The sequence below is a fragment of the Coregonus lavaretus genome, assembly GCF_964263955.1.
Source record: "Coregonus lavaretus genome assembly, chromosome: 12".
NCBI classification, from domain to species: domain Eukaryota; kingdom Metazoa; phylum Chordata; class Actinopteri; order Salmoniformes; family Salmonidae; genus Coregonus; species Coregonus lavaretus.
The window spans coordinates 48,592,953-48,615,452 of record NC_139999.1 but is presented as its reverse complement, the minus strand read 5'-3'; the positions used below and the strand labels follow the sequence as shown (position 1 = coordinate 48,615,452).

At 46.1% G+C, this 22,500-nt stretch overlaps 1 protein-coding gene across 1 annotated transcript in view; it reads left to right on the top strand.

The window, feature by feature from the left end:
* The window catches only part of LOC311138870 (plexin-A1-like), a 183,435-nt gene that overhangs the window by 75,111 nt on the left and 85,824 nt on the right, over window positions 1-22,500 (top strand). The window contains exons 4-8 of the mRNA XM_084173664.1: window positions 12,682-12,782; window positions 15,720-15,843; window positions 16,369-16,522; window positions 17,240-17,339; window positions 17,482-17,533. Of these exons, the coding sequence (XP_084029790.1) occupies window positions 12,682-12,782; window positions 15,720-15,843; window positions 16,369-16,522; window positions 17,240-17,339; window positions 17,482-17,533 (531 nt within the window). The remainder of the gene's footprint in view (window positions 1-12,681; window positions 12,783-15,719; window positions 15,844-16,368; window positions 16,523-17,239; window positions 17,340-17,481; window positions 17,534-22,500) is intronic.

Genomic DNA, 22,500 nt, shown 5'->3' with positions numbered 1-22,500 from the left:
TGCTTCCGACACCTTGTAGAGTCCATGCCCCGACGAATTGAGGCTGTTCTGAGGGCAAAAGGGGTGCACCTCAATATTAGGAAGGTGTTCCTAATGCTTTGTACACTGTGTATATGACAGACTTGGAAAACACATACTAAAAGATACTCCTACTCCCTTTCTCACTAACACACCCCCAGGCCCCCCCCCCCACCCGCCTCAATGCCTGGCCGTGATCCCCATTAACAGAGTCCAGGGTGGGGTTAAGCCGAGGGGGGCTGAAGGAGGGGCCAGGGGTACCTCTCCGTGGGGTAGACCCCTGGTTAAAGTCCCTCCTCATTATTAATGACTAGAGAGGTAATTCCCATAGCCCACCCCCCTGCACACCCTCTCCCCTTCTTAAATCCATGTCTCGGTTACTCGCCCTTCCCCCATCCCCCCTCCTCCTCTTCTCCTTCCTCTCTCCCTCTCTCACACGCTCCATTCTAAGCCGAAATTGAGTGCCCCCCTCTGAAACGGCTTGCAATGATCCCATTCCCATATTTTTTAAATCATCTCACCCTTCCTTTTAACCCCTTTCCTCATCTTTCTCTCGTTCTCTCTCCCCGTCTCTCAATGTCTCTCTCGTACACTCTCTAATGCTCATACTCACTCTCGCACTCTCTCACGCTCTTTCTCTCTCTCTCTCTTTCTCTCTCTCCATCCTCTTACACCTCTACTGCCCTGGTATGAGATAGCGGTGGAATATTCTGGAATTGGGGAAGGGGGTGGTATCGAAAAGAGAGGGGGGTGAAAGTAGAGGGCTCGTTTCAGGGGTTTAGGTTGAGTCGTTGAGCACGTTAATGCCACCCCACTATGAATCCTTGTTATATACCATATAACCTCCCCCCTTACCACACACAGTTATCTCCATACACCTTCCACTGTCTCTGATACAGTACCTTGCAAAAGTATTCATCCCCCTTGGCGTTTTTCCTATTTTGTTGCATTACAACCTGTAATTTAAATGGATTTTTATTTGGATTTCCTGTAATGGACATACACAAAATAGTCCAAATTGGTGAAGTGAAAAAAATAACTTGTTTAAAAAAATGCTAAAAAAATAAAACTGAAAAGTGGTGCATGCATATGTATTCACCCCCTTTGCTATGAATCCCCTAAATAAGATCTGGTGCAACCAATTACCTTCAGAAGTCACATAATTAGTTAAATAAAGTCCACCTGTGTGCAATCTAAGTGTCACATGATCTGTCACATGATCTCAGTATATATACACCTGTTCTGAAAGGCCCCAGACTCTGCAACACCACTAAACAAGGGAGCTCTCCAAACAGGTCAGGGACAAAGTTGTGGAGAAGTACAGATCATTGTTATAAAAAAATATCAGAAACTTTGAACATCCCACGGAGCACCATTAAATCCATTATATAAAAAATTTAAAGAATATGGCACCACAACAAACCTGCCAAGAGAGGGCTGCCTACCAAAACTCACGGACCAGGCAAGGAGGGCATTAATCAGAGAGGCAACAAAGAGACCAAAGATAACCCTGAAGGAGCTGCAAAGCTCCACAGCGGAGATTGGAGTATCTGTCCACAGGACCACTTTAAGCCGTACACGCCACAGAGCTGGGCTTTATGGAAGAGTGGCCAGAAAAAAGCCATTGCTTAAAGAAAAAAATAAGCAAACACGTTTGGTGTTCGCCAAAAGGCATGTGGGAGACTCCCCAAACATATGGAAGAAGGTACTCTGGTCAGATGAGACTAAAATTGAGCTTTTTGGCCATCAAGGAAAACACTATGTCTGGCGCGTGTGTATGCCTCCCGTTTGTGTGAGTCTGTGTTCGTGCATGTGTGTGTGGGCTGGCTGTTGTCTGCACTCACAATCAGCCAAATCACACGAAATCCAGGGCTCCTAGCATCTGCCACACATTGAGGCCATCAAGGAAAATGTCTGGCGCAAACCCAACACCTCTCATCATCCCGAGAACACCATCCCCACAGTGAAGCATGGTGGTGGCAGCATCATGCTGTGGGGATGTTTTTCATCGGCAGGGACTGGGAAACTGGTCAGAATTGAAGGAATGATGGATGGTGCTAAATACAGGGAAATTCTTGAGGGAAACCTGTTTCAGTCTTCCAGAGATTTGAGACTGGCACGGAGGTCAGCAGGACAATGACCCTAAGCATACTGCTAAAGCAACACTTGAGTGGTTTAAAGGGAAACATTTAAATGTCTTGGAATGGCCTAGACAAAGCCCAGACCTCAATCCAATTGAGAATATGTGGTATGACTTAAAGATTGCTGTACACTAGCGGAACCCATCCAACTTGAAGGAGCTGGAGCAGTTTTGCCTTGAAGAATGTGCAAAAATCTCAGTGGCTAGATGTGTCAAGCTTATAGAGACATATCCCAAGAGACTTGCAGCTGTAATTGCTGCAAAAGGTGGCTCTACAAAGTATTGACTTTGGGGGGGTGAATAGTTATGCACGCTCAAGTGTTCTGTTTTTTTGTCTTATTTCTTGTTTGTTTCGCAATAAAACATATTTTGCATCTTCAAAGTCGTAGGCATGTTGTGTAAATCAAATGATACAAACCCACAAAAAAATCCATTTTAATTCCAGGTTGTAAGGCAACAAAATAGGAAAAATACCAAGGGGGGGTGAATACTTTCGCAAGCCACTGTACACACAGATACACATCCCCCTTCGGTCTTTATCTCTCTCTCTAGTACACACACACAGACAGACACACAGATAAACACACACACCTCTCCCCTGCCGGTTAGAGGAAGTAGCAAGGCAGACAGGCCCCAGCAGTCCCTGTGCGCTCAGCCCGCAGGGGTCCTCAAGACAAGCCAAGCACATTAAGGTGTCATTGGACATATCCACTGGAGCGTGGCCCATGACGGGTCTACTCACACATACACACATACACACAGACACACACACACACACACACACACACACGTAGACAAACGCACACACTGAGGCACACATAAAGAAGAACCCCACTCTGAGTCACTTTTAAGGTGCGTGGCACAAAGGCCCAGTGATTTATGTGTCGTTTGACTCCACTTTCTTCATCATTTGACAGGAGGGGTGTGTGTGTGTGTGTGTGTGTGTGTGTGTGTGTGTGTGTGTGGACCCATGCATGAACCATTCATTGTCTAACAGCCATTGACAGACGACAAGCCCTTGAAGGTATATCAACTGCTGTCCTCTTCATATCTTCTAATTAATTGACATATTTAGGTAATTTTAGCCATTTACGATGTGAAGAAAGCAAACAATTATTATGAAAAGAAAAAAAAAAGAAAAGCAGAAAAGCTTTTTCTTGTTCATAAAGATATATTTTTACACTATCTGTCAGAGCATTGTCCCTCAAACATTGCCTTGTATTGTCTTGCTTAGCCAAGACACTAAACTCTGATACCCTTTTTCTTCATTTCCATTCATAGAAATACTTTGCACCAAAGTCTCTGCCATTGTCTTATAAGCCACTTTCAGTAAACTCATTAGTCTGTAGCTATCCCTTATCTTCTTGTCATTGTTCAGCAAAGTCACTGGGCTGTAAGACTGTAATTCTTGTTGCCTTATACACGGTCGAGAGTCTTTGCAGTTGTTCATGCATATCATACACACACACACACACTCCTCAGCGCTAGTTAATTGTGTAGCATAAATATTCATGGCCTCCCTTGTGAATATGGGCCCATTTTTAACCCCCCCCCCCCCCACCCCGTATTGTGAAGCGTCTTACTGGAAATTCATGCTAATATTAGTGTCGTTTTGTATGGTGTGGACACAATGGTAATGGATGGGAGGTGGAATATCAGATGTCCCCCCTCCTTCTCTTCTTCTGTGTGTGTCTCTGCGCTGGTGCGTGTGTGTGTGTGTGTAGTGTGTGTATGTGTATGCCTCCCGTTTGTGTGAGTCTGTGTTCGTGCATGTGTGTGTGGGCTGGCTATTGTCTGCACTCACAATCAGCCAAATCACACGAAATCCAGGGCTCCTAGCATCTGCCGCACATTGACAGTACGCACACGCATGCACACAGCCTCCCACTCCCCCTCACACACACACACACACACACTCCTAACAAAGACCCTGCTCCAAAGCCAAGAGCATCTCCATTATCCCAAGGTTGCGGGTTCGAATCCCCATCCCGCTCGCACAAAAGACACAGCACAGCTACTGCTTCTATCCTGTTTGGCTCCGGTCGGTTTGGTGTAAACCTCCTTTTGACAAAGTACTTTCCTTTCTCCGGGGGCAACACGTGTACATCAATGGGTTTGAACCCACAGATACTTGGCCACCAGCCGAACCAATTAGCATAAACAGGCTTGACTTTAAACAGTACAAACAAAGAAAATGTAAAGTTCCTGAGGAAACTTTGCTCGCTTGCTGGCTGTCCTTAACCTGGCTGAATTAGAGGATGTTTGCGTGACATTGCCTCAGTACAAAGCAAGGGAAAGTTCCTTGTGTGCTTGCTGTTTGCTACATTAAACCTGCTTGAAGAAGAGGATAATTGTGTGTATTCTTGACTGGAATACAATAAGAATGCGTAGTACATTGTTTTGTTAAGTAGCTAGGCATTCGGTAAAAGCTGACATTGACAAAGAGGAAACTGGTGTTGGTCCGGCACTAGAGATGTACAGTACTCTGAGCTATTCACTCAGCACACACAAACACTCAAGTCACACCTCTGGACCTAGTGTGATATAAAGTAGATCTGTTATCCTCAGAGATTCAACAGCCTTAGAGGAAATCTAAATGCATGTTCTCAAGTACCATGATATGCAGTCACACTTGGATACATCAGTATAACACACACACACACACACACACACACACACACAAACAAGATGGATCATTCCAGATCCAAGGTGAAATTCAACGTTTGTGCAGCTCCACGGGATGTTGAGTGACGCCGTCAAAACCAGCCACTAGGGGCAAAAATAAACATAAAAAAACGAGTGCCCCGCACTCTACGGAGGACAGCTCTACGGAGGACAGCTCTACGGAGGACAGCTCTACGGAGGACAGCTCTACGGAGGACAGCTCTACGGAGGACAGCTCTACGGAGGACAGCTCTACGGAGGACAGCTCTACGGAGGACAGCTCTACGGAGGACAGCTCTACGGAGGACAGCTCTACGGAGGACAGCTCTACGGAGGACAGCTCTACGGAGGACAGCTCTACGGAGGACAGCTCTACGGAGGACAGCGCTACGGAGGACAGCGCTACGGAGGACAGCTCTACGGAGGACAGCTCTACGGAGGACAGCTCTACGGAGGACAGCTCTACGGAGGACAGCTCTACGGAGGACAGCTCTACGGAGGACAGCTCTACGGAGGACAGCTCTACGGAGAACAGCTCTACGGAGCAGGAGCTCGCGGCTTAGACCACTCCGCAATCCTTCCGCGCCGATTTAGCAAGCCGAGTCGGAATGAATACCTATATTTTTAACCCTATCCCAAACCTTAATCCTTAACCAGTTGGAATTAAAGCCTAAACTTAACCGTAGAGTTGTTTCTGTGTGCCTAAATTTAACACGTTTGTCCAAGGACGTCGGCACATGAAGTCAGTGGGATATCTTGTTGCATACACACACAACACACTGCGTGGATGAAGTGGTCATTGTAATGTAAATGTTAATAGACTTTGGGGGCGGTGATGCGAGGCGAGTGGGGCAGACAGCAGATGAGCAGAGACGGGGGAGGGGTGTGCCGCTCAAATACAAGAGGTCGTCTAGCTAGCACCTTCCTCCTACACACACACTGACGTGTGTCTGTGCAAGCCCCCCCCCCCCCCCCCCCCCCCCACACACACACCTAGACCTCAATGAACCTACCGTCTCACCCTGTCTCAAAGACGATTAGCTATGTCTCTGACCCTCTCACAATTATCTTGTCATTTCTCTCTCTCTCTCCTTTTCTTTCTTTTTCTCTCCCCCTGTGTGTCTCATGCTCATGCTTGCTTGCTCCCTGTCTCTCTCTGTCTCTCTCTCTCTCTCTCTCTCTCTCTCTTCTCTTATCTTCTCTTCTCTTTATATTTGCTCTCTCAATTCAATTTAAAGGGCTTTATTGGACTGGGAAACAAGTGTTTACATTACCAAAAGAAACAATAGACAAAAGTGAGAAGACACAAAACATCAACAAAAAAACGATTAGAAATTAACAGTAAACATCGCACACAAATGTTTCAAAATGTTAGCCATTTCAAGTGTTATATTATCAGCGATGTACAGTGTTTTAGCAATGTGCAAGTAGTTGTAGTATGAATAGCAGGGGAAGATCTCTCTCTCTCTCCCCTTCCATCTCCTGAGTGTTGGGCAAACATTGGTCTCCATGGCACTGCCCCCAGCAGTTCTCACACTGTACCTGAATCATGAGCATAATCAAACCACAGTCAACAATGAGCATCTCTCAGCACACACACAGAGGTGGTCTGTCTGTAAGGGCCTCTGTGTGTGTGAGTATGTAACCCAGGACATAACAGTGGCAGCCATGGTCACATTCACTCCAACAATTACCCTTAACCACTGATCTCACCCCAATCCTAACCTTCACCATTAGGCAACCACACTCCAAACTGACCTTAGATCAGCGTACAGCGGCGTTGGGCCACATACATTCCACACCACTGTCTGAGATGTAACACGCTGCTGATTCCTAGTCATTTGGGCTCAGGGGTGGGGAGAGCGGTAGAGAGGCACATGGGCTTCTATCACCACATTCCAAACTGACCTTAGATCAGCATACTGCTGCCAGCCATGTCTTAAGGCTCAGACACACGAATAGCATTTGCTGGCCCGAGAGTACTTGGCATCTCTGAACGTAATTTGCGAACCGAGAAAAAGGTCGGCAGTCAAACGTCTACAGTGGGTGGTCCCTAAAACACAGCGCGCTGACCGATCGGCAGACGAACGCTAGATCCACATTTGGTGTGATGTGTGCGAGCCTTTAGCACTGGCACAGAATGTGTCTCTCTGACGGACAGCAGCTGTATCTCAACATGCTAGATATGGTGTGGGTGTGTGTGTGATTGAGTTCGCACTTCTGAAAAAGAAATGGAACAAATACAGCTTTAAAACGATCCTTCCTCCTCCTCCTCCTCCTTCCTCTCTCCCCCTCACTCTCTCTTCCTCTGAAGGTGTTAATGGGATATAATCCTCAGGTCATCCTTCCGGGAATAGAGTAGAGCTTTCTCCTCTCCTTTTTCCTCATCTCCCCCTTCTCCATCTCCCCCTCCTTTCCTCGCTCTTGGAAGGAAAGAGTGCTTGAACGATGGCAATCCCCTTTGAATGTGGCACCTGCGGCGGGAGATATAGTCAGGTGGGATCATTTGCCGGCTAGCAATAGGTTTTCATGTGTCTTAATCTGGGAGATCGTGCTCGGCTATCTCTTTCTGTTTTTCTCACTGTGTTTCCCATCTCTCGCCCTCCCTCTCCCTCCCGCTCTCTCTCTCTCCCCCCCGCTCTCTCTCCCCCCCGCTCTCTCTCTCTCCCTCGCTCTCTCTCTCCCCCGCTCTCTCTCTCCCTCACTCTCTCTCTCTCCCTCGCTCGCTCGCTCTCTCTCTCTCGCTCGCTCCCTCTCTCTCCCTCTCTTTTTCTCTCACTCTCTTTCTCTCTCACTCTCTTTCTCCCTCCCTCTCTTTCTCCCTCCCTGTCTTTGTATCGGCGGTAATGCTTTACAGATAGCGGCAGATAGGGGTGCTCAAAAGCTCAGCTTGGTCCCGATGCTATCACGTCCCTAATGGAAGTTGGGCTGCCACGAGATAACGCTCCCCTCTTTCTCTAGCTTTTTTAGTTTGGTGTTTTTCGAGGCATGTCGGAACGATGGGGGGATGTGATAACGTTAGGGGAAGAGGAATGGAACAAAGGAATAGGGGAGATAATGTTTTTGTTAAATATGTCGCCTCTCAATCATTCCTTGTTTGTATGGGTGTTTCAGTAACTTTGCTGCTCAATTGTGATTGGATGGAAAGAGGGCGTGGCATGTGATTGGCATGGAGAGAAGCCATTCAGAGCCCAACGTAGGGTAAACAGGTTAAGTAGTTGGCATGTTTTCTCTGCCACCTTTGAACCACATAAAGGTAACACACATAACCATGCCATTGACTTGAATGTACATTTTGTTGTTTTGGATTGTTTGTTTTAGACTTTTGGACATGCTTATTATTTGCCTCCCAAAGCACTTTGTTACAAAAAAGACAATGCAAGTAGAATTGGATTGGATTTAATTCGATTGCTTTGCTAGCGCTCATGCTATCTATTCTCTCCATGTGTAGACATTCCCTAAAACACCTACAAGGCATGGATGATAATCTTGTACCACCATTTGTCCTTTTCTCTCTTTTTCTCTCTTTCTCTCTCTCTTTCTTTCTTTCTTTCTCTCTATCTGATAATGGAAATGCCAGGCGGGGAGAGAGGCGAGGCTTGTTGTGCCTCAGTCTTCAAAAAGTCAATTTACAAAAGTGACAGAGTAATTTACCATGGAGCCGTGTATCTCCTCCAGCGGTTAATTACCAGGGCCCATGGCCTGTCTGGCTGCTTCCATCGCTCTCTATCACACCTGGGTCCAAATTCTATTTGAAATATTTCAGATACTTTTTTGGGGTTTACTTTAGGCTGCCTGGAGTGCCACCTTGGCAGGGTTGGTGGGCTTTGTAATTTATTTTACTTTTCTATTGGTTCCATTATGCCAGTTAAGCTCATCGAGCACAGATAAAGTATTGAAATTATTTGGAATAGTATTTGAACCCAGGTCTGGAGAGGCTGGAGGTAAGGTAGGACTGGACCTGGACCTGGGGCTTGGTTGGACCCAGGGCATGTAGGGGGATGAGTACCGTATATATAAAGATTTTGATTAGACTAGCTTAGAATTGGAAGTGAATGGGCCTCTGTTGATACGATTGGAGATGAGAGGATAGCCATCTTCCTCTTTCTTTTTAATTATCTCTCTCTCTCCCTCTGCTCGCTCACTCTCTCTCTTTCTCTCTTACTACTCTACATAGCCTTGGACAATTTCTACAGAGTGAGCTGAACATGCATAGGCACCCATCGAAACGCTGACAGAAATGCTGACATACTGTCGTCTACTAGGACGAGCATGTAGAGAATGTGTAGTGCAGATCTCACTCGTTCATTCACATCTGACATACTGACTACTTCCTGCTGACCTCTTGCTAGGTCCCCCTCAAAAAAAGAGGTTTCTAACCTCAAGGGTATTTTCCTTCTTAAATAAAGGTTAAAAAAAAAGTATAATACAAATTTGGGTATTGGGTATGTGTAGCAACTCGGGCAACTTAAAGAAGCAGTCTCTATAAAAGGGCCAATTGTTGCTAATGGAAGTGCACAGGTTAGGAGGAAGTGGGCCCAAAGCGGTAGTGTAATGTGATTACGCCAGGGCTCTGGACTGGAGAAGGGTGCTCTTGGTCTGAATGGTGGTGGTCTCAGAGTTGGTCATTGGTTGTTGGTCGGAAGTGACAGCATTGTGACCCCTGAAGAGGAAGAAATATGTTAGGAAGGGAGGAATGGAGAGAATAAAGAGAGAGTGGTAGAAAGGGAGGGAGCTAAAAGGGGCCCAGAGGTTGAGAAACAAGCAGAGAAGACGAGAGTGAGAGGAAAGAGGGTAGCAATCACAATGGAGGCTATGATAATGGTGGTTTCATTGGCCCATCCATTGGGACGTGTATCCATTGCCTCCTCTCCTTGTCCTACAGATGGATATATACTGAGCGAACACAGGTCAGTTTCAATGGGTATGACCTCTCTCTCTCTCTCTACTCCCCCCCCCAGCACTGTTTGTCTCCCTTCTTATCTCCAATCAGTCAACATATCAAACAGACCCCCAGTAATCGATCCCTCTAAGCCCTTACAATCCAGTCAATAAAGACGCTAGCCTGATTTTGATAACCCTGCAGCTGGCTAGCTTAGCAACACAAACCACTGCTGCACTGATTCCCCATAGATCCCCAAAGGAAGACTGTGCGCTATTGCTGGGCTAAATCGCTAGCAGAAAGCGCTAGGCTATACTGACGCTCATGACTCTCTATCATTTCCCCATCTCCTCTAATACATTCCATCCCGTCCGTTTTGATTTCTGCTGCCATTCCCGGGCCGTATCGATTTCTGTAGCCGCGTAGCGCGGTTCGATGCGAGCACAGATTAAAACCGCGCGGTTGATGGAGGATGATAGACGCTTATTGAAATGGGGCGCTGCGCTAATGCTAGGTGGAGTCGCGTAGCGTAGGGGGGAGAGACTGACGCTATGATGACAGGTAATAACTGTAGCGCCTTTTAAATCTCATCATAACCTGCTGGGAGTCAGCTGGCTATATGACAGATTAGTTCTGACAGGAAAGCTGAGCTGATTCAGTGCTACCCCCCTCTTTATTCTACCTCCACCCCTATCCTCTAGCCCCTAGTTTTAGTTCTAACCCTGCACTAACACAGCAGATTCAACTCATCTACTATTCATCATTAAGCCTGTGATTGATTGGAAATGGGTATGTTAATGCTGGGCTAAAGCAAAACCCTACACACACTGTCCCTACCCGAGATCCATGATCGAAGAACACTGCCCCAAGCGCCTAGATAATCCACTCCAGGGGAAGAGCCTCAATCTGGGGTAGAAGTCTGTGGTGTCCCCCTCCCTCTGCTTCCTCTGGAGGGTCCCCCATGGGCCACTATTTAAAAAAGGCCCCAACCACCATTTTTTCCCCGCTCTCTCCCCCTCGCTCCCTCTCTTTTTTACGGTAAATGAAAGCGTGTATTGAAAGCTTTACGGGGGCCTTTGGGCCATCAGGCGGCCATCACAAAGCCTGTTAGCACTGCGTTTTAACTGAAGGTGATGGCATATACGGATACTGTAAAAACAGATTGGAGAAGAAGGGTGGAAACTTTATAGCAGGAGATCTGTTGTCATCTATAAATAGTTGGGGCCAGTGCCGAGCATGACAAAAGGAAGGAGACTGAAACTGGGATTGAGTTACAGCTTTGGTTTCAATTGTAAATTCGTTTATAAGGTCATTTACGTGATTAATGTAAAAGAGCCTACGGGAATGCTCTTTTATTAAAAGAGGCAGATGCATATACACACACACACACACACACACACACGCATATACACACACACGCATATACACACATGCATATACACACACACGCATATACACACACACGCACTCCTCCCAACTCGTTAAAACAGAGGATGCCACATGCGAGAGGGGTCTTATATCATAGAGCCTATCCGCTGCTAGAAGCCTCTTCCTCTTTGTGCCATTCTTCAGCACCACTTCATTTCTCGCTGCGTCCCGTCCGGGCAGCCGGCCAACTCCTCACTGGATGCTTATGAAAAGGGATCCTAAGATGACCATCCTTCAGGCTAGAATATACAGCAGATATCCTTACCTCTTAGCCTCATGAAGCCTTATTACCATATATTCTCCCTCCTCTTTTCTAGCTTCCGCCCTCTCCTCCTCTCTTGTTGTAAAGTGAGCCTCCACTTGGCTCGCCTCCAGCTGGTCTCTCCCAGCTGGTCTCTGTGTGTATTTGAGAGACTGACAGAGAATGTGTCGCTCACTGCCCAGGTGTGTCTCCATGCCTATGTGTTTCTCTCACTCTGCTCCAATGACGGCCCCTGGGGGAAGGTCTTTAGTGGTCTTACTTACCGTTTTAGAGGGATCCGTTTCCCACCACATGATTGTAAGGTACCCCACAGTAGAAATATAATGCGTACCCACCATATCAGTCACACACACACACACATGGGGGGACGATTCCTCTATAGCTAGCCATCTGTCATCAACCTATACTGGAGTAGAGGGTTGACTTACTGACTGATCCTGTGGAGCATGCATCATCAGGCTGTTACCTCTCTAATCGCTGTGAAGTAGTTCCACATACACGCGTGCGCACAGTCGTACGCACTCACTCACACCCACATACTGTCGCTCACTGTTAGGCAGTCCTGCACACACACGCTTGCTTTCACACTCATTTGCTGTCAGACACATGTGCGCACACACACACACACTCCGTCATACTGTGAGTACATCCGTCTGCTATTGGGTTTCGGAGGTCGCCTGTCAATCAAAGCACAGTTGCCACGGCCACCTGTCAGTCTGCCCAGCGTACATTGCGTGCCCGCTCCCTAAACTGGTGTACACGTCGCTAGACATGAACTACACACTAGAACACACACGCTGCTTCAACAACCCGTTACAGTGGAAAGAAGAAACACACACACGCTTCCAGCCTCTGGCATTCTTAAATCAAATTAAAAGTCATTTTTGAGTCCTTATGTGTGGATACATATCTGTGTGTGTGTGTCATCCTACTAGCATGGTGTGCACTGCATTGCTTTAATCTGATTTGGAATGCTAACAGCATTCTCTCTCGCTCTCATCCCCCCCCCCCATCTCTCTCTCTCTCTCTCTCTCTCTCTCTCTCTCTCTCTCTCTCTCTCTCTCTCTCTCTCTGTCTCTGTCTCTGTCTCTGTCTCTGTCTCTGTCTCTGTCTCTGTCTCTCTCTCTCTCTCTCTCTCTCTCTCTCTCTCTCTCTCTCTCTCTCTCTCTCTCTCTCTCTCTCTCTCTCTCTCTCTCTCTCTCTCTCTCTCTCTCTCTCTCTCTGTCTCTGTCTCTGTCTCTGTCTCTGTCTCTGTCTCTGTCTCTGTCTCTGTCTCTCTGTGTGTAGGTGAGCAGGGTACCAGTGGAGAGCTGTGAGCAGTACACCACCTGTGGCCAGTGCCTGGGCTCCAAAGACCCCCACTGTGGCTGGTGTGTCCTTCACAATGTGTAAGTACATGCTCGAGTTAAGCAAAGTCATAATCTCTTTTTCTTTCAGCTTATGTGAATTAGACAGAGCAAAAACAAATCTCAAGAGATAATTTAGAGACTGTATGTCGGTGCTACTTAAGGCTTCTATGGAATGGGGTGCTCATCTGGGTGAAGTATTATTCTAGAAAAGAAAAGGGGATGGCGTCTCCCAAAAAGAAGATAGCGTTTGTTGGTGCAGTCTTTTTTGGGGAGTTGCCATCACCTTTTTTTCTTTTTTTAATCGTTCCATCGCTATCACCTACGGCTGAGACGATGCATTGAGGGCAAGAGATGAGGCAAGTAAGCTACTCTCCTTAGTATCGGGACTCAGGCTCTGTGTTAGCCTTATGCTAGCTCCGTTAGCATGAAAGCTTTTTGCCAGAATACTGTATGTGTTGATAGTCTCTTCCATCGTTTATATGATCTGTAGATAAATTAATCAACCTGTTAGTAGCAGATAACAGTGCAGAGCATGTCAGGTGTCCTTGTTTACACTAGGGCTGTTGCAGTGACCATATTACACCGGCATAGCCACTTAGCTAGCAAATTAGAAAACCAAATGCATAGCTGGAGCCCTGACACATCTTAGATATACTTCACTTATAATTATAAGAAGTGGCTTAGCATGCATCCCCGCAGCCCCCATATATATACATTACATGGCCGCAAAGGGGGGACAAACTCCATATTAATGCCCATGATATTGGAATGAGATGTTCGACGAGCAGGTGTCCACATACTATTGGTCATGTAGTGTGTATATATATATATATATATATATATATATATATATATATATATATATATATTAATATGGAGTTGGTCCCCCCTTTGCTGCTATAACAGCCTCCACTCTTCTGGGAAGGCTTTCCGCTAGATGTTGGAACATTGCTGCGGGGACTTGCTTCCATTCAGCCACAAGAGCATTACTGAGGTCGGGCACTGGTTTTGGGCGATTAGGCCTGGCTCACAGTCGGCATTCCAATTAATCCCAAAGGTGTTAGATAGGGTTGAGGTCAGGGCTCTGTGCAGGCCAGCCAAGTTATTCCACACCGATCTCGACAAACCATTTCTGTATGGACCTCACTTTGTGCACGGGAGCATTGTCATGCTCCAACAGGAAAAGGCCTTCCCCAAACTGAAGCCACTGTGCATCCATCTTGGCACTCTACATTTGTTTTGCCACATTTATTCTATTACAGAAACCTTATTGCATACTTTTAATTTATATTATGTGAGCTAAACATTAAAACAATTATAATGGAAAAATATAACATTTCCTCTTTTTTTTTTTTTAAGTATAATTTTTTGGGAGATTACTACTGTTACTGTCCCCACTTCAACAACAAAAATACTTAAATACATGCAATTTTGTCCTTAAAACATTTTAGTTGAAATACTGTAGAATTCCATCCATTTCTATGGATGACTGCTTCTACTGGGGAGTGCCAATATGGCCGACCGGCGGCTTCAAAGCCCCTCAATGGCCAATACATAGCATCAGCAATCCAGGGTTTTTATACATTGTGTGTACATTCGTGCTTTCGTGCGTGCATTTGTGTTAGGTGAGCATAGTTAGTGTGTGACTTCTCACCAGACACAAATCTATATAAGATACACCTGGTGACACAGTGTGGTGCTCTCTCACTGGCTAACATGACTTCAGGGTGTGTGTTTATGGGATGTGTGTGCTGGTTTGCGTGTGTTTGCGCGTGTGTGTGTGTGTGAATGTATACAATTTGGGCTCAGTGAAAGGTGATACACAAGGCCTCACACAATACTGTACCTCCAGTTCTTACTGTTCACTCCCTTCATTAAAACGTCCACCTGCGCAGCGACAACAACAACACGTCATCTGACCGGCAGGTGTGCGTGCGTGTGTGTGTCAGTGCGTGCCTTTGCATGAGCATGCGGTGGGATTCTGTGTGTGTGTGTATTTGCATTAGAGAGGATTCTAATTTTAAATGAAGACGCGTACGAGGCCGGCAAGGCGTCGGAAATGCAATCAAGATCAACTCAAGGCGTTGCTGACCTCCAGTCACAAAGCTTTTGACCTTCCCCCTCCTCGCCGAAACGGAGCACTCCGCTCACTCCGCTCATTTCCCGTTCGATAGCGTCCCTCGCTCTATTTTTAGCCCACTGATGTTCAGAATGGCATGTATTTAAGCTCTGTGTTTTTGCCCTGTGGCATTAGCTTATTAGAGTAAAATGTGTCTGGTTCGTCAGCCGTGCGGCGCTCGATGTGGTAGGAGAGCGGTCCTAGCAGCAACGCTAGAGTTATATTAACTGAGACACACACGCTAAAAGCTTATACGCTAGCATGGACACACGCACACACGGACCCACACACACGGGCACACACACACACACTCTCTCCTCATTCTCACTCCTCTCAAGAAGGGGGTTGAGAGAAGGCCCATACCTGTTTAACTCTCCAGGAGTTTTCCTTTAGGGTCTAATGAGTAATGTGGTCCGCAAGTAATATCCCCATGTGTGTATGTTTGCATAGACGTGTGTTTGTATGTGCCTACAAATGTGTGTGTGTGATCCAGTGGGGAGTGGTTGGGAGCCAGTATTCTGTTGAGTGGGAAGGTTGGTAAATCAAAGCTAAGATGAGGCGCTTTGCATTTTTCCCTCCTTTTATTGTTGAGCGCCGAGCCACTGAAAGTGTCAGTTCAGCACATTTTTATTACCGCTGAGGCTTGTTTTGTTATGGAGAGGTGGTATGATAGCTGGTGACGCAAATGGAGACATTAGTGCACCGGTTGTCTGGTTTTGCAGATGGCTGATCATATGGAGGATGTTTCTGACGTGTGTGTGTATGGCGTGTCATCGTCAACACTGTTCATGCACCAAATGCAGGTGTGTGTGAAGTATGTGTGTGTATTTCTGACTCTGTCCTCTCCTCTCCTCTAGGTGTTCCCGTAAGGACAGGTGTGAGCGTGCAGATGAGCCCCAGCGGTTTGCCTCTGACCAGCGTCAGTGTGTGGAGCTCAGCATCCAGCCCAAAAACATCTCCGTCACCATGTCCGAAGTGCAGGTGTGTGTGTGTGTCTACTTGTCGGACTCTGTTAGTGTACCGCAAAAGTGACAGTGTGTAAATGTTCCAATAAGTCTCTAACTAAGTGCTTGTCTCATTGAAGACCTTAACATGTTCGCCACACTTACCTTGGTCCTCAATGTGTTCCAAGGCTACATTCCAAATATCCACACTAGCCCACCACTTAGCATGCACTTAATGCATGGTATGCTATTGTGGAATATTGGAACAGAGCCCATTTAGGTCAGCCTGTCCTCACATTTACGTGCTGTGTTGTTGTCCCCATGTTAACCATGTTAATAATACATGTATTGCAGGGCTATGTTCCAATACCTACACTAACACACTAGCACCCACACTTCATTCTAAGCTGTATGCTAGTGCTAAGCTAGGATATTGGAACCGAGCCCATTTAGGTCAGCAGGTCCTCACATTAACCCTTGGCGTTATGTGGCATATATTACATGTCCACCACTTTAACTGTGTTAATAATGTATTCCCTATATTGCATTGATTTGTCTCCAGCTGGTGCTGGAGACGCGTAACGTCCCCGACCTCTCTGCGGGGGTCAACTGCTCCTTCGAGGGCTACGTGGAGACGGAGGGGCGCATCCAGGGGGGTCGCATCTACTGCCTGTCCCCCTCAGCCCGTGACGTCATCCCCATCACCCGCAACAAAGGTGAGAACGCCGTCTGGACCCCGCCTCCTCAGGTGATGATGTCATGATTTCACAGAATCTGCAAAGGAAAAGGCTGTGGCGCCAATAAGGATGTCACGGGCCCCAAAAAAGACTGTGGCCGCATGTCAGTCAGTGGAGGCTGGTGAAGGGAGTAATGGCTGAGATGGAAGGAATGGAGCAGTGTCAATGTGTTTAATACCGTTCCAGTCATTTCATTCCAGCCATTACAATGCCCTGCCCTTATTGCCTTACAGTCTTCCTCATCTTCTTGATAGTTTCGCCTTGAACAGAATTGCACATTTCATGGCTTTATTTGGATAACTCGACAATACTTTCTGAGTTTTTCTGTCACTACCAGTGTTTGCCCCCTAATTGCTCCCCAAAGCACCAAAGACAATTTAATATTTGTCCTCTCCAAAGAGTGTTCAGAAGTGGGTCCCATTACCTTGCATTATGCATCGTTATCAGTTCTAATGTAATCACGCCACAATGACACCACTGTTGCCTGTTACGCCTCTTCAAAGCCCCGAGATGACGGCGCCGTATATTTAGATTCCCCAGAAATTGACACGTTTAGACTTAATAGTTCCTAAAGCAGATTTCTTATCAGCAATCTAATGGTCACTGTGACTCTAGGAGCTATTTCTACCCCACTTACAGGGTCTACAATGCATAACATAAATGGTGTGTTGCTAAGCGACGTGCATGTCTCTGTAGGGGACAAACGCGTGGTGAAGCTCTACCTCAAGTCCAAGGAGACGGGCAAGATGTTCGCCAGCGTGGACTTCATCTTCTACAACTGCAGTGTGCACGCGTCGTAAGTTCTCTCACGTTCTTTGTGCGTCGTGTGTTTAACGTTCCGGTTTTTTCTCTGCTTTCTCCCTTTTCTCCTCCTCTTTTTCTTTCTCTTCTTCCGTTCTGTTTTCCCTCTGGTCCTCTTGTGTTACACTGCCCCTGAGAGGACGCAGTAAGCCTGGGAGCCCGTACACACGCACTCAACCCCACCCCCCTGTGACCTCCATGCACATAGGTGGATCATGTTACCACCACTGAGTGGAAATCGAACCCTCCATATATGACGAGATATCGAGATTCAAGATGGTAAATCTACCCTTATGATCATAACGCACAGTAGCTGATAATAATATCATTATAAGTAATGAATTGCAATTGACAGTCTCTGGTATTGGTTCCCAAACGCGCTCTGTCTAAAAAGTTTCTCATTACCCGGGTAATACATATTCAAAGGTCGATACATATCAAAATCTGCCCAGTGAAGTAAGCGTTGTGTCTTGGTTAGTGTTTAGGTTACTTCAAAAACAACCTCTATTTCCGCAACCCAGTCTTTAACCATGACTCTGGAGGGACCAGCTTAGTAAAGATCTTAACCACAACCAGCCAGGCAGGACCTCTGGGGGAGATTCTCCCCAGGCCAGATACACTTATCCTGGTGTGTTAGGGTGGACTAGACCCCCGCCCCTCGGATTGGGGTATTAGCCGCAGGGCAGCAGATGGCTAGGGGGCCCCATAGGTTCCTCAAAGCCCAAAGTTCCCCGTACGAGTCAGACGAGCCTCCTTGGAGAATAGGACCCCGCTGGTTAGCTCAGTTGGGTGAGGGTGTGGTGTTAACAATGTCAAGCTTGTGGGTTCGATTCCCAGCTAGGGACTCTAAATAAACCTCTTCAATTGTTAATGCTACTGCAATACTGGGGTTTATAGTCGCAATAAACCCACAAGTATGATAAAGGACTTGTGTAACGGAGTTGTCTACAATATTAGAGATGATACATGTCTATGCAGATGACAGTGATCAATGCTGATTGCCGAGTAAATCCCATTGCTTGGTAAATCTAATATAGGATTTTGGTTACGGAGTGGTCATTTTTGTAATGATACGGAGTTGACGAGGAAAGATGCTGAGTATATCCCATTTGGCTGGCACTCGTGCCGCCGAACCACTTTGCTATGGACATCTGTGCTCGGCGTCTGATGATGAGATCAGACTGGTAATGTCATTTCCGTAATGACTCAGCACGACTCGCAGAAGATGCTCTCACTATTTCATGACTGCATGATCATTGTTTACTGAGATGAGTTATACTGTAATGGGGAGAGACACACATAGTGCTTTACACTTATATATATATATATATATATATATTTATAGGCACTCAGACGCACGTGCACACACACAATTCATGCACAGAACACACACACATAGACCCAACCTCCAAAAAGAGCTTCAAAAGCAGTTGTCATTATTTCAGCCCTGGAATCCTTTCTTGCTTTTCCATCATAGACGTTTACATGCATACTGGAATTACAATCGCTGTCGCTAAGGGATATGCTCGCTCAATGTTGAAAGACATAGATACATACGGATATAGTATCCCATATGGATACAGTATCTACCCCCACCCTTACCCACCATGCACACACCACCCACCCTCCCCCCTTCTTATTTATTCTACTGATTATGTCTTGGTCCCGCACTTTAAAAAAATTCCATACATTTGCATAGCAATATTAATCTAATTAGAAATCCCACTGTTTCAGTTAAGGGTGGAGAAATTGAAATAGAAAACCACCCGCGGCCATGATTACTTCTTAATTCAATATTTCCATTTAAAAAAAAAATATTCCTCCCATTTGTGATTTATTAGGACTAAGGTGGATAGTCTGGCAATAAAGTAGGGTTTGATGTCTCTATGGGAAAGAATGAAGACCTATAAGCACCTTTTTCCTCTAGTTAATTTTGTTCAGGTACTGACTGGGTCATCTATTTTGTGATTTAGGGTCCTTGCGGTCTAATTCGGTATATAGACTCCGCAGGAAACAGTGTCATACTCTGTCTTCCAGAGATGCATGGAGAGAAAAGGTTTGGAATGGAAATGGAGGTAGACAGAGACAAAAAGAGGTAGAGGTCTTTACTTTTTGAGTGTGTGACAATATGAACTAGACTTTTCCATTTGTCAAGGTGCAAACTACTTTGTACCCACCTGACCGTAACATTGGGGCACATGCACTCATGCACGATATGCAATTGCACTTACATCCCCCTATACAAAGTTTGGTCCAAAGCCAGGTATTCAGTAAATGCTTTAGTGAAGAGAGCAGTGAAGATCGTTTTTAACCTATCAATTAACCTGCCGGCTATTTACACCATTAAGCACTATTCATTTGAAATAAAAGGCACCTTTCGAATAAGTAATTTGATCAAGTACATGATGCCAAATACAGTACACTTCAGGCTGATAAAGGTTACAAAAGCCTTTATAAAAGAATCAAACCAAAGCTAGAGAGAAATCACAACCTATTGTGTTGGGGGGGGGGGGGAGGGGCTAATGCCACTGCAGCGGTAAGGTTGACGTAGCTTGATTAACATTTCAATATGAATGGATTAAATTAGCATTAGCATCATAAGCGTGGCTGCATGGGAGCGTGGCTTCTCCATTGATGGTTGGATGGTCACAGGGTGCAGGGAAACTACAAGGGGTCAATGGATAGAGGCCCACCTCCAGACAGAAGATTAGGGGAGGTTGGGTATCCTCAAATGGCTTTGGGTGGGTATCCCCCAAATTCAAAAGCTTAGGATGGACGCTAGCAGGGGGTAGCGACTAGCGAGTTACTGGGGGTGTGCATTGAGAGGCCTACTTCCAGGCCAATGGAGGAGTGGTCGGGGGTCCCCACATGGGGTCTCAATGGCCTTGGGTGGGTAGAAAGATAGGTACCCCCTTTCCTATTAAGCTATGTAACGGTTATTGAGGTATTGAACTCATTCTTCCTTAGGGAGGTAAAGAAGAGGTAGATAGTAGGGGGTCGTTGCATGCTGCGTTCCTGCTCGTTATACCAAAGTCTTAAGTGTGCAAACAGGACGCTCATTTTCCATAATGAATAAATGAAGGGAAGAAATAAAAGGATCTTTGTCTGGTAGATGCCTAGTCGACATTTAACCAGTTTGGGGAATTGACCTTCAACCTGTACTTTGTGGAGACCTCGCGCCAGTCCCCGCTTGATGGCAAATCATAATGTGCTAAAATGGTGCCCTCCTTTTGTCAGAAATAGCATGCTTATGTAATATAAAGTGTACTTTGTCCAGGTTAAACAAATGCTGAAAACATAGCAAACCAATCGCTAGGCTAACTAGCCCTTAACTAAGCTTACATTTCAGCCAAGTGGCTAACCTAGCCTAGCTTAGCATAATCAACCCTCCTTCCATTTGTTACTACATTGATGAATCTCCCCCTAGTTTACTGCTGGAAAATGAGGCCTATTATTATTTCCTTACATAAATGTAGTAGTAAACAAAACGCTTGGCTAGCTAGCCTGACCTAGCCTGCTCCCATTTGTTTTTACATTGATGAATCTCCTTGCTACTCTGATGTCGGATTAAGAGGCTTGTGATTTCCATTGCTTATTTTAAATGGACAGGCTCTCTCAGCACAATGCTAAATTGGTCAATTAAAGGCACTTTGGGATTGAATTAAAGCCTTGTCGTCTGATCCTTATGAAGAGGGGGGCCAAAATAATCTGGGTAACGTTTGATGGATTCAGATTGTGTCCGACTTTAAGAGCTTTGCGTTAAAGCCCTGTTACTAATGCCGGCCGTAGAATCGGAAATTCAGTTTTACACAGAGAAGCGTACTTTGGTGCGTGTTGTGAGCGTTCAGGTATTGATTGAGCTACATTTGTGAGTTAGGTCCCCACAGATCATGTCGGATGAGGAGACAGTGGGCGGATTTCAGTCTGGTTTTAGATTTGTTTATCTGCTTTGGATGCATTTTATGTGTTTTTTTACACAATCTAAAACACAATAATTTGTTAGATGATCATTTGAGTTGATGATTGAATTGATGAGTGATGGTATAGGACTGATGGTAGATGCAGATTACCCACTCGCCGTTGGATCCTTACAAGGTACTTCGACCTATGTCCCCGATATCTCCGTCTCTTTCTCATGCGAATGACAGGGATTTGGGCCTTGTCGGGTGTCTAAAGGAAATCCTTTGCGTCCGGCTCGTTAAAGAAATAAGCTTCGTCCAATACGAGGTGAGTAATCGCTGTCCTGATATCCAGAAGCTCATTTTGGTCATAAGAGACGGTGGCAGAAACATTATGTACAAAATAAGCTACAAATAACGCGAAAAAACACACACAATAGAACAATTGGTTAGGAGCCCGTAAAACGGTAGCCATCTCCTCCGGCGCCATTCTTCTAATAACCCCCCCCCCCCCCAACACACACGCTCACACAGACCCAGACCCCCCCATCCCCCCCCCTTCGATACCTCTATCCCACGAGACTTCTATACCAAGCCCTTGGCTACACCCCACTCCTCCCTCTTTCTCTCTCCCTAGCTCTCCGTCGTTTTCCATCTCTCCCACGATACCTGGCATCTCTCCCTCTCTCTCAGGGAGATCCACCTGCTTTTGATCTCTTTTCTCTCGCTCTGCCCATCACTCGCCACCTGGGCGCCAAGGCCAAAGTGGGTGCATTTAAATAGCAAGCGCTCTTAGCTGGAGGATGAAAGGGGCTTTGGACAAAAAGCGAGGGAAGGTTTAAAAGCCACGGGTAGAATGAAACACCATGAGATGGATAGAGGTGGTGAATACTGTCAATGGAGAGGGAGAGAAAGAGAATTGAGGTAAAGATAACAAATGGAGTGAGAGAAGGTAAGTTGATAGGGAGAGGCTATAGAACAGTATAGAGAAAGACGGAGACAGGGAAGAGAAAGACTGAATGCGGATAGAGAGAGGGGAGAACAGTGAACAGACATGGATGGACAGTGAGAGTTAAAAAGAGGAAGAGAGTAGAGAGAGGTAAAGCTAGAGAGCATTTAGAATGGCTGGAGAGAGATTAAGAGAGTAAACAGAGAAAGAGAGAGGTTACTTTGATTCTTGCGCTGCATGTGCCAAGCCTGTGTTCTGTGTTTCCTAACAATATCCGTCTCCCCGTCCTCACCCCAGGTGCCTATCGT